This window comes from Notolepis coatsorum, assembly GCF_963971535.1.
Source record: "Notolepis coatsorum genome assembly, contig: SCAFFOLD_1827, whole genome shotgun sequence".
NCBI lineage: Eukaryota > Metazoa > Chordata > Actinopteri > Aulopiformes > Paralepididae > Notolepis > Notolepis coatsorum.
In genome coordinates, this window is record NW_028170429.1 from 20333 (window position 1) to 35914 (window position 15582).

The following is a 15582-nucleotide window of genomic DNA, read 5'->3' on the forward strand; positions in this document are numbered from 1 at the left end:
TCATGCACATACACTTTCTGTAAATAATTGACTATTTTACCTTACCTCTTTTTATATTTTATTTGATGTTACTACTTATTGTTACCATTCTTGTATTCATTGATGTTTCTTAATTGTGCACAAGACTATTATTATCCTGCAATGCCCCCTGTATTGTTGTGTATTTGACAAATAAAGAACTTGAACTTGGACACACACAGAACCACCAGGGCCCTTCTTCATTGGCACCTAAATGTAGGCCAAGCTGATTTGTTCACTCTTGACAGCCAAGCAGGTAACAGCAGTCCGGCGGTGGCAACCTGTAATGACCCAATTTGATCAGTTTGATAAGCAAACCGCATGAGTGTTATATTTCACTGTAGACACAGGTGCTTATTGTATTCAACCACCATCGCACCTTTTAATGGTGGGACTTTGTCCTGCAATAAGTCCGCCTCGACCTGAATTTCAGGGGTAGGTAGGTAGGTAGGTAGGTAGATAGGCGTAAACGGGGGGAAAGCGATAACAATGGTTATTACACGGTACGTATTAACGACGCGGGCCGATAAAGAGCGACGGTTCGGTACAGAGGTTGACTTGAAGTGCTGTGTGTCTTGAACCCTGAACCTGTGCTCTGGTTGTTGTCCCCCTTGCAGATACGAGTACCCCTCCATGGATCAAGTGTCTGAGACTCTCCCCCAGGTCCTGAAGCACTTTGGGTACGTGCCTCGAGGGGACATCGACTCATTATTATATTAGTTATAAATAATTATAATTAGAATAATTACTAGATTAGATGAGATGAAAATGTATTGTCATCATTAGATTCAAGATTCAAGAATATTCATCACATACATACCAGGGCATACAGTAAAATGCGGTTGGCCAATGCCCGCTACGATTGTGCAATAAAACAATAGTAATAGTAGTAATAATAATAAGATAACTAGAATAGGCATGAAATGTGTCCTTTTCTTGTGTGTTTAAAGTGACCATAATGGTGCGTTTGTGTGTGGCCGAGTGCAGAATGTTGTGTTATGTGTGTGTTCATGTGTGCCTGTGTGTGGAGAGATCAGTGTTCATTGTTCTGAGGGCCTGGGGGAAGAAGCTGCACACATTACAGCACAAGCACGGTACAACGAAAATAAGTTTAACATCCAACCGTAGTGCAAATGGAACAGCAAAGTGCAACAGTGACATTCATTCAAACCTTTATTTATTCTCGAAAAGACAATTGAGGTCACCCTCATTTTCAATGTCGTCGAGACTTTACAGACATTTCAATGCAACACATTTCTACAATATAACAATAATAAATATTAATAACTATCTATATAGTACTTTTCACGCATGGACCGCAGTCCAGAGTGCCCCCACAGCAATCCGTATAAAATTAACATAGGCATAAAATCAGCACACAATTGACAGAATAAAAAACAATGCATAAATTGTTGACATACAAATAGGTATAAAAGACAATAAAAGTAGTGCAATGTAAACATGCAGACTTATATACAATGTGTACGGGTGATCCATGTATAGACTGGATATGAAATATTTAAATGAGTACTAGCCTACTGGCTAATGGTGCTAATCGGATGTATGTACAGTGTTCGTATAGTATAAAAGGTATAGAGACACTAGGGGTGACAGTGGCTCGGGAGGTAGAGCAGTCGTCTGGTAATCCGGATGTTCCCGGTTCAATTCCCGCTTCTCCCGGGCAGCGTGTCGAAGTGTCCTTGAGCAAAGACACTTAACCCCTAACTGCTCCCGATGAGCAGGTCGGCACCTTGCATGGTCGCCTACGCTGTCGCCCGTCGGTGTGTGAGTGTGTGAGTGAGTGGGTAAAAATGTGAGGAACAAATTGTAAAGCGCTTTGGATAAAAGCTGCTATATAAAGGCAGCCATTTACTATGGTAGTAAGTAGTATGTAAATGTAACAGGTGTAAAACTCACTCCCCAGAGGCATCCAAACTGAGCGCTTAGGAGGGAATTCCTTTCTTGGCGCAGCGGTTTGTGATGTCGCCCGCAGTGCGGACGCCTGGGGTTCGACTCCCACTCAAGGCATGGTCGAATTCGTGGCAGGGGCGAGTTGCCTCTGTTACACTGGTGCCGTAGACCCGGATGCCTTGGGTGGTGTGAGTTTAGGGGGGGTGAGTGTAACGGGTGTAAAACTCACTCCCCAGAGGCATCCAAACTGAGCGCTTAGGAGGGAATTCCTTTCTTGGCGCAGCGGTTTGTGATGTCGCCCGCAGTGCGGACGCCTGGGGTTCGACTCCCACTCAAGGCATGGTCGAATTCGTGGCAGGGGCGAGTTGCCTCTGTTACACTGGTGCCGTAGACCCGGATGCCTTGGGTGGTGTGAGTTTAGGGGGGGTGAGTGTAACGGGTGTAAAACTCACTCCCCAGAGGCATCCAAACTGAGCGCTTAGGAGGGAATTCCTTTCTTGGCGCAGCGGTTTGTGATGTCGCCCGCAGTGCGGACGCCTGGGGTTCGACTCCCACTCAAGGCATGGTCGAATTCGTGGCAGGGGCGAGTTGCCTCTGTTACATAAACATACCGCAACCCTGTAGTCGTAACTCACTCTCAGCAATATCCAAATAGTGGTAGGTTCAGAACTTTGAGATTTGGGTATTTCAGTAAAGATAACCCTATTTTCAATCTTTCAAAATGTTCTTATGTACCCCAGTTGCTATTGCATGTACATATTTGTGTTTTATTACACTTATATGTACATACTTACCAACCGTTTCGCCTGTTTTATAGCAACACTACTATCACCGACATCTAAGAAGGGAGATCCCCCCTTGAACGGCCCTTCTAAGGTTTCTCTCCTCCACATTGCCTGTGGTGCTTTTTTCCTATTGCTAGGTTTTTAGTGAGTTTTTCCTTACCTTCGTGTGGGGTATGTCTGGGAGTGTTGCATTCATTTATTTTACATTTTATTTTGGATTTCATGGTGTTTTTTTTGTTTTGTTCTTGATTTATTGTGATGTTTCTTCTTGACTCGTTTCAAGAAGACATTAACGTGTGTTTGTCGGGCCTTACAAATACATTTGATTTGATCAGTAAAGATAACCTGTTTGGATGTTTTCCTTTCTCCGCCGCAGCCTGAAGAGCGTCATCGGCATGGGCATCGGAGCGGGCGCCTACATCCTGACCCGATTCGCTGTGAGTTTGACCCTTGCCCTCTCGATCGAGCTTAATAATTACGAGTTTTTAATCAATCGGGGATTAGCGGAGCCGACTGACGTGCCTCTACTCGCGCGCTGGTCGTGGCACCGTGCCCCCCCCCCCACAGGGCCCGCCGAACCACAGAAGCCCGCGGAATGTTCCGGAGCAGCTCTGGCGCTGACGCCGCACTCAGGTGCACGCGCGTGCGCGCATACATGTTCCCTCTGTTGCGCACAAAACAGATGATACACCTTGTCTCATCCTTCCAGTGAAGTCGGGAGATCAAGCAACCCCCCACCACACCTACAGGGCTTGTATTTGGTTGTCGGTATCCTATTATTATGCAAAGTCTAGGTGATAAGTGGCGCGACGAGTCATTTTATCACCTAGACTTTGCATAATAATAGGATGCGCGCACTTCGGCCTCAGTGACGAAGGCCAAACGCCGTTTGGCCGTGTGTGCCCAGCACTGCACCCCTGGGCACACTCCACGGGAGCTGTCGATGCTGAGACTCTTAACCCCCTTTTTTTTTTTTTTTTTTTTTATTATTTAGCCTTTATTTAACCAGGTCAAGTCCCGTTGCGACACAATGATCTCTCTTTCCAAGGGAAGCCATGGCCAAGACAGCGGCTTAACCCTTTCACTGCCACACTACCAAAGGGTTAACCCTTTCACTGCCACACTACCAAAGGGTTAACCCTTTTCACTGGGTTAACCGTCTGCAGTGTGGTAGTGAAAGGTTAACCGTCTGCAGTGTGGTAGTGAAAGGGTTAAAACATAGAATTGCGACAGTTAAAACAGACAATGCAAAAATTACACAATAAAACAATACTAAATCAACAACAGATAGACGAGATACAATCTGGTCAGAGCGATAGATTTAAATAATGGGCCTTTCATATAAAGCAGGAGCAAGTTACTCACAAGTATTTTTTTTTAAAGGTTCTAAGAGAAATTAGCTCCTTCAGGTCCAGAGTGCTGCACTGTAGGGAATTCCAGGCAGCGGGTGCAAACCCTTGATGTCACCTTCGCTGTCGCTCTTTCCGTTAGACTTTCGTTATTCTAGGCGCTCCGTTTGAAAGTTACATTTTTTATTTTTTTTTTGTAACCTTTATTTACCCAGGCAAGCAAGTAAGAACAACTTCTTATATACAAAACAGCCTGACCAAAAAGCAAACGCCTTTTGTGGGGGAGGGGGGGGGGAGGGGGGGGGTTACAAACAAGGTTATGTACATGTATACAAGTAAATAAAATACAAAATGACAGTAGCAATAGTATACAAGGACAATTACAATAAATAATGTAGAGAGGAGGAAAGAGAAAGAGGGAAAAAGGGAGAGTGAGAACCAGAGGGAGAGAGAGAGAGAAGAAAGGGGGAGAAGGAGGGAGGTAGGTGAGGGGCCTTAGGGGGAGGAGAGAAGAGTCTGAGAGCTATGCGTGTGATTGGGAGGCAGTCGGCAAGTGCAACCGTCGTTTATGATCTGTTGCAGATTTTGTTTAAAAGCAGTGAGCGATGTGAGGACAGTGAGTTTAAGGGTGTTTTGTAAGGTGTTCCAGTCAGATGCAGCAGCAAAATTTACTTAAAGATGTCTCGAGTTTACATACGTCACAATTTAAAACATATTGTGAGCTAAAACTACCATTTTTATTTGATGTTATAAATAGAATACTATGTTGTATTCATTGAGTATACTGTGTAAGTAATTAAAGTGTGTTGTCTGTCTCAGCTGGACTACCCAAACATGGTAGAGGGCTTGGTGCTGATCAACATCAACCCATGTGCTGAAGGCTGGATGGACTGGGCCGCACACAAGGTACACACACACACACACACACACACACACACATGCGCACGCACACACACATGCACACACACGCACACACACATGCACACACGCACGCACACACACGCACACACACATGCACACACATGCACACACGCACACACACATACACATACGCACGCACACACACCCATACTGTATATCCCTAATATTACATCTGTGGTAGATGGATTTATTTGAATATCATTGAAAAACACACATCTCTCACAAACATTTCCATTCATATATATACCGGCTGAAGAACAGTTTTTACCCCAAAGCCATCAGACTCGTCAACAGAGCCCATTGACGTCCCCCTAATCCCCCCCCCCCCTGGATTACACTTGAGAAACACTGTCGCTGACGATAAAAACTCTATTGCACATTGCATTCTACACTGCTAAAATGTGCACATTGCTCATTGCACATCACACAACATACTTTTTTTGGAACTGTACATAGCCATTTTGTTATTCAATTTCATATAGTATAATATCTACATCCTGATCTGCAATGCACACTTTTTAGAACTGTATATAGTAATCTTAATTTTAGTCATCTTATTTTATTCTATGCTAAATGTATTGTATTTGTATTATTGGAAGCTGCTATAGTCGAGGGACCACAATAAATAGATGTTCACTCTTCTTGCTGTAAAGTACTGAAATAAGTGACAATAAAGGAATCTGAATCTGAATCTGAAAGGGTTATAATTCCTTAAAAAGAAGATAAATCACATCCTGTCTTTTCTCTCTCCTTGCAGATCAGTGGCCTGGCTAACGCCATGCCCGACATGCTCATCACCCACCTCTTCGGAAAGGTACGTTTATGGACGGAGAGCTGGAACACAAGATAAACCTTCTAGATTCAGGTTGATGTTTATGCACAAGGTCCTTGAAGTGCTTAAAGTGCTTGATTTTGTACAAAGTCAAGGCCTGGAATTCCTTGAAAACAGCCCATTTTTTAACAAGGTGCTTGTTTTATTTTTGTTCTGTTTTAATACAAATCTGACGAGTCGCTGTCTCACGTGTGATGCTCTAGCTGGCAAGCAGGCGAAGATGATGCTTAAAAAAACAGCATTTAAAAGTGAATTGTATCCTTCGAGTGACATTCTTAAAAAAAGAATAGTGCTTGGAAAAGTATTTAAACGTCCTTGAATTTCATTTTACAATGTCTGTGGGAACCCTGTTTATGTTTATGTTTATTAAAGGATCCCCATTAGAGACACATGAAATACCCTCTAGTCTTCCTGGGGGTACTGGACAAAACAAATACAATACTTAATGTACAACAAAAAAATACAAATTAAAGTAAAACAAAACACAAAAATAAAAAATTAATACAAATATACAAATTCACATTATAAAATCAAATCTAACATTACAGTCAAATTATCTATCAAATACCGGTCTGACTTACAGTCCTTTACAGAAGAATTCCATCGCTTCCTGTCCGCTATGCAGTGGTGCAGTGGTGGTGCCACGGCACGCGGTACCACGCGGTACCACGCCGTCCCAGCACTTTTCTGACCAGAAGTACGCGCACGGATGTGCACGCGTGCGCACACAAAAAAGCGTTCACAACTTTCACTCGACTCGTCGTCCATGCGCCAAGTACCGGCAACTTATCTATCACCTAGGCTTTGCATAACAATAGCATAGCAATAGCATAACAAAGAACGAGAAGTGCAAAACCAAAATAGAAGCCCTGTGGGGGTTTGCTTCTTGAGCTGTGGAGCTCTCACTATGTGACAAATGTCCCGACTGGAAGGATGCGACATTTCTTAAGTTGTGCTTCAGAAGGAAACTGTCCTTCTGTAAACTGTAAGTTACATTGTTAATTTAGTTTGTATTTACTTTTCTAGTTTAAGTTAATTCAATTAAAGAAATTGTAACAATATTGTATCTACAATTACATTTAAAACATTGTTTGTTTTTCAACCATATCTGTTGACAATATAATCTCTTTATATAATGCTACATCCTGCTACCTTTTTCAGCTTCTCTATTTCAAGGCAATATTTACAAAAACTAAACTAAAACTAGTCATTTCCTATACAAACATGTTTCCTACTATTTATGCATAATAATCATCTGTTCTGTGCGCATGCGAGGGAACATGTATGCGCATGCACGCGCGGGAGAGTGCGTGCACGTGGCGTCATATAAACAGAGTACAGGCACTTCTGATATTACGACTGCACCCCTGCCGCTACTGTATTAGCAAACACTACAACAGGATATACACTTTCAAAATAAAATAATGGCCATGAGAAGGTTCTACACGTAACCCTTTTCAAACCTGTTTCTTCAGAATACTATCTGGGAATTCTAGGATGTTCTTTAACCCTTTCACTTCTGCACTACCAAACGGTTAACCCTTTCACTGCCACAATACAGAAGGATAACCCTTTCACTGCCACACGACAAAGGGTTAACCCTTTCACTACCACACTACAGAAGGTTAACCCTTTACTATCACACTACAGACGTAACTACAGGTTAACCGTCTGTAGTGTGATAGTAAAGGGTTAACCTTCTGTAGTGTGGTAGTGAAAGGGCTAAAAAGCGTCCAATGACGACGGACGCTCAGTTTCCCCACATTTCAAATCACACCAGAGTGTGATTGTATAAATCGTTAAATCGCACCAAATCTATTTTAGTCCTGTAAGTTAACTCATTCTGCGCCAATGACGAAAAAAGTTGGGTTAACTCGGGTTTTAATCGTTATTTCTTTTATTAGCTATATCCATTCATTTTTCATCCATCCAACCTGATGTTATCATTGGGAATGGGTCTGAGCTCGCAAAGGGAAAATACCGCCGCCTACGCCTTCCAGCCAGTATTGCACTCCATTTGAAACGATGTGGTTTGTTTTCTGAGCCAAGCTGAGCCGTGCGGGCGGGGTTTAGATACTCCGGCGAGGCAGGCGCTTACAACGATACATCTATGAGGCTGCCCCCCCCCCCTCGTTCATATGCAATGCCGGAGAACATGGGACGGATCTCCGTGACCAGTACATGGAATGACGATCAGATAATTGGGTTATTTTTTTTGCATTACATCAGAGACAAGGTAATAGAATAGAATAGATAGAATAGAATAGAAATACTTTTATTATCCCGTGGGAAATTTGACACTGCAAATCGCTCAACATTTAAACATTTAGACAGAACAGGTCACGAATTAGAATAATAAAACAAATCAAATCAAGTTGCCTAGGATAAGAGTAGAGTAAAATAGAATAAAAATGGAATAAAATATACAGTAAATAAATACAGTAAAAATATACTGAGAGACAAGCCCCAACGTGATAACTGGATTTCACTAAAGGACTATTATCACGTCTTTTCCTGGGATTACGAAGAATCACCCAAACTATACTCATATTCAAAACGGTATAAAACGGAAATGTACGGATGAAAAAACAATCTGTTTTTTGCATGTTGACCAGAAGCAACTCACTGACAATCGACAGTGTTATTAGATCCATAGCTATAATATAAAATATATTTTAAGCACTCGCAAGTCTGGCAGTCTCCCCATTGACTTACAGCAATGGCGTTCTACCCAGAAGGTAAACAGCGACCCCTGGCACTGAATGAGTTAAAGGTGCTATAGAAATGTTGAGTAATCATTCAAAGAAAATACATCCACCGAGCTTTTAGAAAGGTGTGTAATAAAAGTATTGCTTTTGCCCACAATACATTATTGATTAATGCATTTATCATTTAAAATATTTGTACGGGGTCCAAAATGCATGTTTACCTGCACTGATTGGCTAAATGATTGCTCTAGTGGGACACCTAGTGGCTGAACGTTATTCATAGCACCTTTTTAAAGCCCACAATAGAGGCCTAGTAACTACTAGTTAGTTTGTAACTAAATAACAGCTACTTGATTGATTGATTGATTGATTGAAAACTTTATTAACAGATTGCAGAATGGGTACAATACAGTACAGCTCAATACACACAATTGTTAAGGGGATGCAGACCAGAGAAAGACTTTCGTCTTGTTTACATCAGGGTCAGGGGCGGATTTAGGATTGTAGGAGATATATGGGGGCTTAGCCCAGATGGGCCCCCCTTCCTTTTTTTTTTTTTTTTTTTTTTTTTTTATTTTTTTTTTTTATTTTTTTGGGCAGGCAATGGGTGGTTTGGAGGGGGTCCGGCACAACCCCCTCCACGACAGATTTTTTTGAATTTAATGAACCTGTACGTGCAATTTCCTGCAATATAGAGCCTTCAATCTTGACCAATAAAGCTGCTCTTTTCACTATAAAACTCAGTTAACCATAACATAGTTATGGTTAGATTTATATATTGGGGCGGGATATATCATATTTTTCATATAATCAAAAAGTGGTGGAGCAAGATCATACCTTTGCTCCCCCAAGTTCAATAGTGGGAGAGCAGAGATGCTCCGGCCAGGCGTCTATGATTCACTGATACAAAGTAAAATAGTGCAGTGCAATAAAATAGTTAGTCAAATAGAATAAAATAATGCAATAGTGCATTGCAATAAAATAGTTATCATCGTATTTTTTCGGGAGGCCGGTAAGGAGTGCATTACAGTAGTCGAGTTGGCTTGAGATAAAGGCATGGATCTGGTTTTCAGCGTCCTTTTGATTTATAAATGGCCGTACTTTAGCTATGTTTCTAAGGTGGAAGAATTAAGTTTTTGTCAACTTGTTGATTGTGATTTAAAGCTTAGGTCTGAGTCTACCATAACACCAAGACTTAACTCACTCAAATACAGTTAGCAGCTGGATAGACCACAGATGGAAATTAGCTTCTGCTAAATCTGGTGCAAACATATTTTCATGTAACAATGATGAATTGTAAATTTTTTTTTTTTTTTTTTTTTTTTTAAATAGATTCAGGGCTTTTCAGAATACATCCGGGGCTTGAGCCCAGGTAGCCACCCCCTAGCTCCGCCCCTGATCAGGGTCCCCCATTTTCAATTCAATTATTCAGTATGATAGCTAGTTTGGACATGAAGTCATTACTAAAGGCAAGTTGGCCAATCAAGAGATAGAGTTCCATCACCATGGTTACAGCATGCGCATTGGCTTGCTGGCTGGCAAGAACCACCTGGCGTCGTAGTAAGCTAGATCAATATTGAAATATCATATCAATAAATAAAATCTCTACTGGATTACTGTGTTGCAAAAACGGCATGCGATTATTGAACAAATTTGTGTTTTATTACACGTATATGAACGGGCCTTACAAATAAATTAGATTTATGATTTGTGATTTAACAAATGATGCTGTGTGGCAAACAAAATGCAGTTTGACCCCTGGTGAGTCTAAACGGTATGGTTTAAACCTAGCCCAGGGCAAGTGTAATTATGTAGTTGTTGGAGTTACATCGTAACTTATCTCCGTGGTGCAATCGCTTTTATTTTAGTAACGCGTAATTCTCAACTAAATAGGAATTCAGGGTTCGCACAAGGTCCTTGAAGTGCTTGATTTTTGACAAAAAGTCTAGGCCTGGAATTCCTTGAAAACAGCAATTTTTTTAACAAGGTGCTTAAAAAGTCCTTGAAATTCAAATCAACCATTCGCATTGAAAGTTTTGTTCATCCATGATAAAAAATTTCTGAATAAGTGCTTGTAAAAGTACTTGAAAGTCCTTCAATTCCATTTTGCAATGTCTGTGGGATAAATAGGAATTGACATTCTACAACTAGGCAATGTTTGAACTCACAAAAAAATATTTCAGCTAAATACAATTATTTTAAGTAAAAGAAGCCTATTTCGGTCCTTGGTCCTGGAATGACCTCCAGACACGTCTCTTTAAACAAAAAATATCTGAAATCCTTGCCACCTGCTGCTCCTGCTTTGACGTGTGGCACTTTTCTACAGGTTCATTGTTACTGTTTTATTGTGCTTGTATTTTATTACAGTAAGCTGAATTTTATTTTTCATTTTACATTTCGGTTGTATGGTAGTCTACTGTATGTGTATTGTGCTTTGTTATGTATGTGTATTTGACATAATTCGTGCTTTGCCTTCTTGGCCAGATCACCCTTGAAAAAGAGACCTCGGTCTCAATGGGTTTTTATTTCTGGTTAAATAAAGGTGATGATGATGATGAACAGGTGTGTTTTGGTTTGATCACCACAGGAGGAGATCTGCAACAACCACGACCTGATCGCGACCTACCGCCACCACATCATCAACGACATGAACCAATTCAACCTGCACCACTTTGTCAAGTCCTACAACAGGTAAAGTAGAGACAAACCACAACCGCAACACATCATTTAGCACGTGTAATTGTTTGAGATGTTTGCTTGATTTACCTCGCCCGGGGAGCAGAACCCGCGGAACGGTAGCTAAAACTAATGTCCGATCAATCCAGGGCAACACGCTAAATCAAGCGCATCTTTAAAGGAACACGGCAACATTTTGGTAAATTAGCTTACCCAAAGCTAAAGCTAATTTCCCAAAATGTTGGCGTGTTACTTTAAGTATTTTATGATCCAAATTATGTTTAGATTGTTTATGAACATTGGGTTCCTTCTACAGCCGAAGGGATTTGGACATCGAAAGGCCGATCCCTGGAGGCAACATCACGGCCAGAACCCTGAAGTGAGTGTTCCCCCCACTCTCGCTTTGATCTACGACCCCTTCCCCCCACTCTCGCTTTGATCTACGACCCCTTCCCCCCACTCTCTCTTTGATCTACGACCCCTTCCCCCCACTCTCGCTTTGATCTACGACCCCTTCCCCCCACTCTCTCTTTGATCTACGACCCCTTCCCCCCACTCTCGCTTTGATCTACGACCCGTCCCCCCACTCTCTCTTTGATCTACGACACTGTCCCCCCACTCTCGCTTTGATCTACGACCCCTTCCCCCCACTCTCTCTTTGACCTACGACCCCATCCCCCCACTCTCTCTTTGACCTACGACCCGGTCCCCCCACTCTCTCTTTGATCTGGGGTGGGGTAACTGTACATTGGATTATCGACTAAACCTTACTTGGTCCCAAGAAGAGAGTCTCGTGTATTATTGGGTTAGGACATTTACTGTACATTGGAGGGGGTTGGGTTAGGACATTTACAGGGGCCAGTTTCGAATTGCAGCCTCCCGTAGGTGCTCTTTGAGAGTGGTTTTAAAAGTGGGTAGTGATTCACATTCCTAGGGCGTTCCACATTGATGTGGCATAATTGCGAAACGTGTTTAGTCCCTTGTTTGAGCCGAATCTGGGTTTAACATGATTTGTGGAGCTCCCTCTGGTGTTGTGATTGTGGTATTCACTGACCTTTGGGAAGTATTTTGACATGTACAAGGTGTAGTGAATCTTGTAGACCAGGCCCATTGCAAGTTGCTGTACTCTGTCGTCTACTCTAAGCCATCCTAGGTTGTCAAAGTAGGCAGGGGTGAGGTGGGTTCTAGGAGTACGGTCAAGCAGTAGTCTGACCAGTTTGTTTTTCAAATCGTGTCCTAAGTCCTAACATAATATGATCATATTATGATCTCAAACTGTGCGGAAGACAGTGGCTATTGTTTACTGTATATTTCATATTAGAATGTATATTCATAACATAGGAAATGTATATCCCGGACCATATTTAATTACATTTTATTTTTATTCTTAAGTCTTATTTCTATTCTTATTCGTGACTTTTGTTTTGTTTACCTAAATGTTTACTGTTTACTGTGAGCGATTTGTAGTGCCAAATGTCCCTGGGGATGAATGAAGTATTTCTATTCTATCTGTTCTCTTCTCTCCAGGTGCCCCTCTCTGCTGGTGGTCGGAGACAGCTCTCCCGCCGTAGAAGCCGTGGTGAGTTCAAAATTATAAAAAATAATATCAATAATTAAATTATATATACCGGTATATTTTTTTATATTTGTATTGTGACCTGCAACAGGGCAGCTTTAAAACCAGAGACAGTGGACAGACTTGTCTTTCTTGCCTGCAACTTAAAGTAATGGCTTTGCTTGTCCAAATGACAATACTGACCAAATTGAGATATATTTTTCTCTTGTCCATTTATTTAGTTTGCTTTCTAATTTTCAAAGACAGTTTGAAACCGTCTGTACACAGTAGGCTATGTGTGCTAGCAGAGCTAGCCTCCAGTCGCGAGTCACGGTGCATGTGTGCACGGTGGTTTGTCCACCAAAAAAGCGCCAAAAGATAGAAAAGAAACTAGCAGAGCCAGAACTGTTCAACTCCCCTGGAGCCACAGCCACAGGTACTTTCGCTTTCAAACCAGCTACAGCCTGAGAACTGGAATGTGAGGGGCTGTAACACTAAAGATGGCGGCAACGACAAAGAATTGCTGCAAAATAAACATACATTTTGTTGTTTAAATAATAATAATATTTTTTTTAAATATTTCTTTTTAATACTAATAAAAATATCAATAATTATCGATATCGAACGATATAAAAAATTGTATTGTGATATATCGTGATACATTTGTTTGCCATATCGCCCAGCAGCCCCACAGACGAATCATTAACACTAGCGGTTGCACTTCTCTCGCTCTTTACTACGGAGCGTGTTCTCCACTCGTTTCCCGGAGGTATTCGAGATTAACAATTTAAGGATAACACTTTAATATGCCGTTCCTTTAGTCATGACGTGCTTCATCAGGGGGTGTGTCTTGGATGGGGATGTGGTGGGGATTGATGTGTGGGGTGTTTGGGGGACTGGCTGTTCCAGGGGGGGGTTCAGATGCTTTCGAGCAACACTGTACTTAATTGTACTTATTTTATGCCTATTCTTATGTCTGCACGTTTTACATTGCACTACTTTTATTGTCTTTTATACCTATTCTTATGTCTGGACTTTATGCATTGCTTTTATTCTGTCAACTGTATGATAATTGTATGCCTATGTTCATTTTATGCTATTTGTTGTGAAGCACTTTGAGCTGCAATCCATGTATGAAAGGCGCTATATAAATAAAGTTACAGTACAGTACAGATACAGTAGTGCAGGAATATTTGTGTGATTGACAGTCTTTATGGTGGTTGTATTCCGTTGGATGTCCTTTTCTTGTCACAGCAGCTCACACATCTCTCTCTCTCTCTCTCTCTCTCTCTCTCTCTCTCTCTCTCTCTCTCTCTCTCTACCCACAGGTTGAGTGCAACACCAAACTGGACCCGACGAAATGCACACTGCTCAAGGTAAGAGCAGGGTTTGCACTAGGTCCTTGAAGTGCTTAATTTTTGTAAAAAATAAAGTCAAGGCCTGGAATTCCTTGAAAACAGCCCATTATTAAGGTGCTTAAAAAGTCCTTGAAATTCAAATCAACCATTAGCATTGAAAGTTTTGTTCATCCATGATAAAATGATAGTTCTGAATCAAGAAATATAATTTTCTTATCTAAAGTTTAACTAATTGTCGGAAAATAAATATTGGATATGATTTTCTTTTCAACAAAAAAACAGCATTTAAAAGTGAATTGTATCCTTTTAAATGTCCTTTTAAAATGGAAAATAGTGCTTAGAAAAGTACTTGAAAGTCCTTCAATTTCATTTTGCAATGTGGAACCCTGTGAGAGGCCTGCCCCCCACCCCCTTCACCCCCGTGTCCCCCCCGATGTCATTGAGATATTAATAGGCTCATTGGCTGATAAGATTCCAGCTCAGCATTATCTACCTGGGTGACACATTAACCGCTCAGCTCAGACGCCTCCGCCCTCCTGCCCCCGTTGACCTAATTCTCCAGGGCTCACGGCGGCAGACGGCCTTTATGACCCTTAACGCTGACCAAATGGGGCCCGTCCAGGCCCCAAACGGGCACGTCTTAATTGGGGTTCTAACGGTCCCGCAGGGGCTAATGTGGAACACCGGCTGGAGGGGAGCATGGGAACATGCATTAGTGCTGCATACTGTTCACCGTGCTTAGATGGTGACTTGTTGAGTGTAAAGGGGGGTGGGGTGGGGGGGGGGGGGGGGGTAATGGCGTGTGGCCAATGTTGTGCAAATGGTCAAACACCCACCGACAACATGCTGGATTCTAATGACCTCTTTCTCTCTCACCATCTCTCTTCCTCCCTCCCTCCCTCTCTCTCTCTCTCTCCCTCCCTCTCTCTCTCTTTCTCCCTCCCTCTCCCCCTCTCTCTCCCCCGTCCCTCTCTCTCCCCCTCCCTCCCTCCCTCCCTCCCTCCCTCCCTCCCTCCCTCCCTCCCTCCCTCCCTCTCTATTTCTCCCTCCCTCTCTCTCCCTCCCTCCCTCTCTCTATATTTCTCCCTCTCCCTCCCTATCTCTCCCCCCTCCATCCCTCTCCATCTCTCCCTCCCTCTCTCCCCCTCTCTCTCCCTCCCCCTCTCTCCCTCCCTCTCTCCCCCCTCTCTCCCTCCCCCTCTCTCTCTCCCTCCCTCCCTCCCTCCCTCTCTCTCTCTCCATCCCTCCCTCTCTCCCTCCCCCCCTCTCTCTCCCCCCCTCCCTCCCCCTCCCTCTCTCCCTCCCTCCCTCTCTCTCTCCCCCCACCCTCCCTCCCTCCCTCCCTCTCTCTCCCCCCTCCCTCCCGCCCTCTCTCTCTCCCTCCCTCCCCCTCTCTCTCTCTCCCCCCTCCCTCCCTCCCCCTCTCTCTCTCTCCCCCTCCCTCCCTCCCTCCCTCCCTCCCTCCCTCC

The 15582-nt window shown here is 42.8% G+C and overlaps 1 protein-coding gene across 1 annotated transcript in view; it reads left to right on the forward strand.

The window, feature by feature from the left end:
• Nucleotides 1-14131, forward strand: part of ndrg1a (N-myc downstream regulated 1a) — a gene marked incomplete at its 3' end in the record, with an annotated part of 31861 nt that extends 17730 nt beyond the window's left edge. Inside the window, exons 5-12 of the mRNA XM_084339401.1 lie at nucleotides 636-698; nucleotides 3091-3151; nucleotides 4883-4969; nucleotides 5742-5798; nucleotides 11112-11215; nucleotides 11517-11579; nucleotides 12728-12779; nucleotides 14084-14131. Of these exons, the coding sequence (XP_084195527.1) occupies nucleotides 636-698; nucleotides 3091-3151; nucleotides 4883-4969; nucleotides 5742-5798; nucleotides 11112-11215; nucleotides 11517-11579; nucleotides 12728-12779; nucleotides 14084-14131 (535 nt within the window). The remainder of the gene's footprint in view (nucleotides 1-635; nucleotides 699-3090; nucleotides 3152-4882; nucleotides 4970-5741; nucleotides 5799-11111; nucleotides 11216-11516; nucleotides 11580-12727; nucleotides 12780-14083) is intronic.
• Between the last annotated feature and the right edge of the window lie 1451 nt (nucleotides 14132-15582).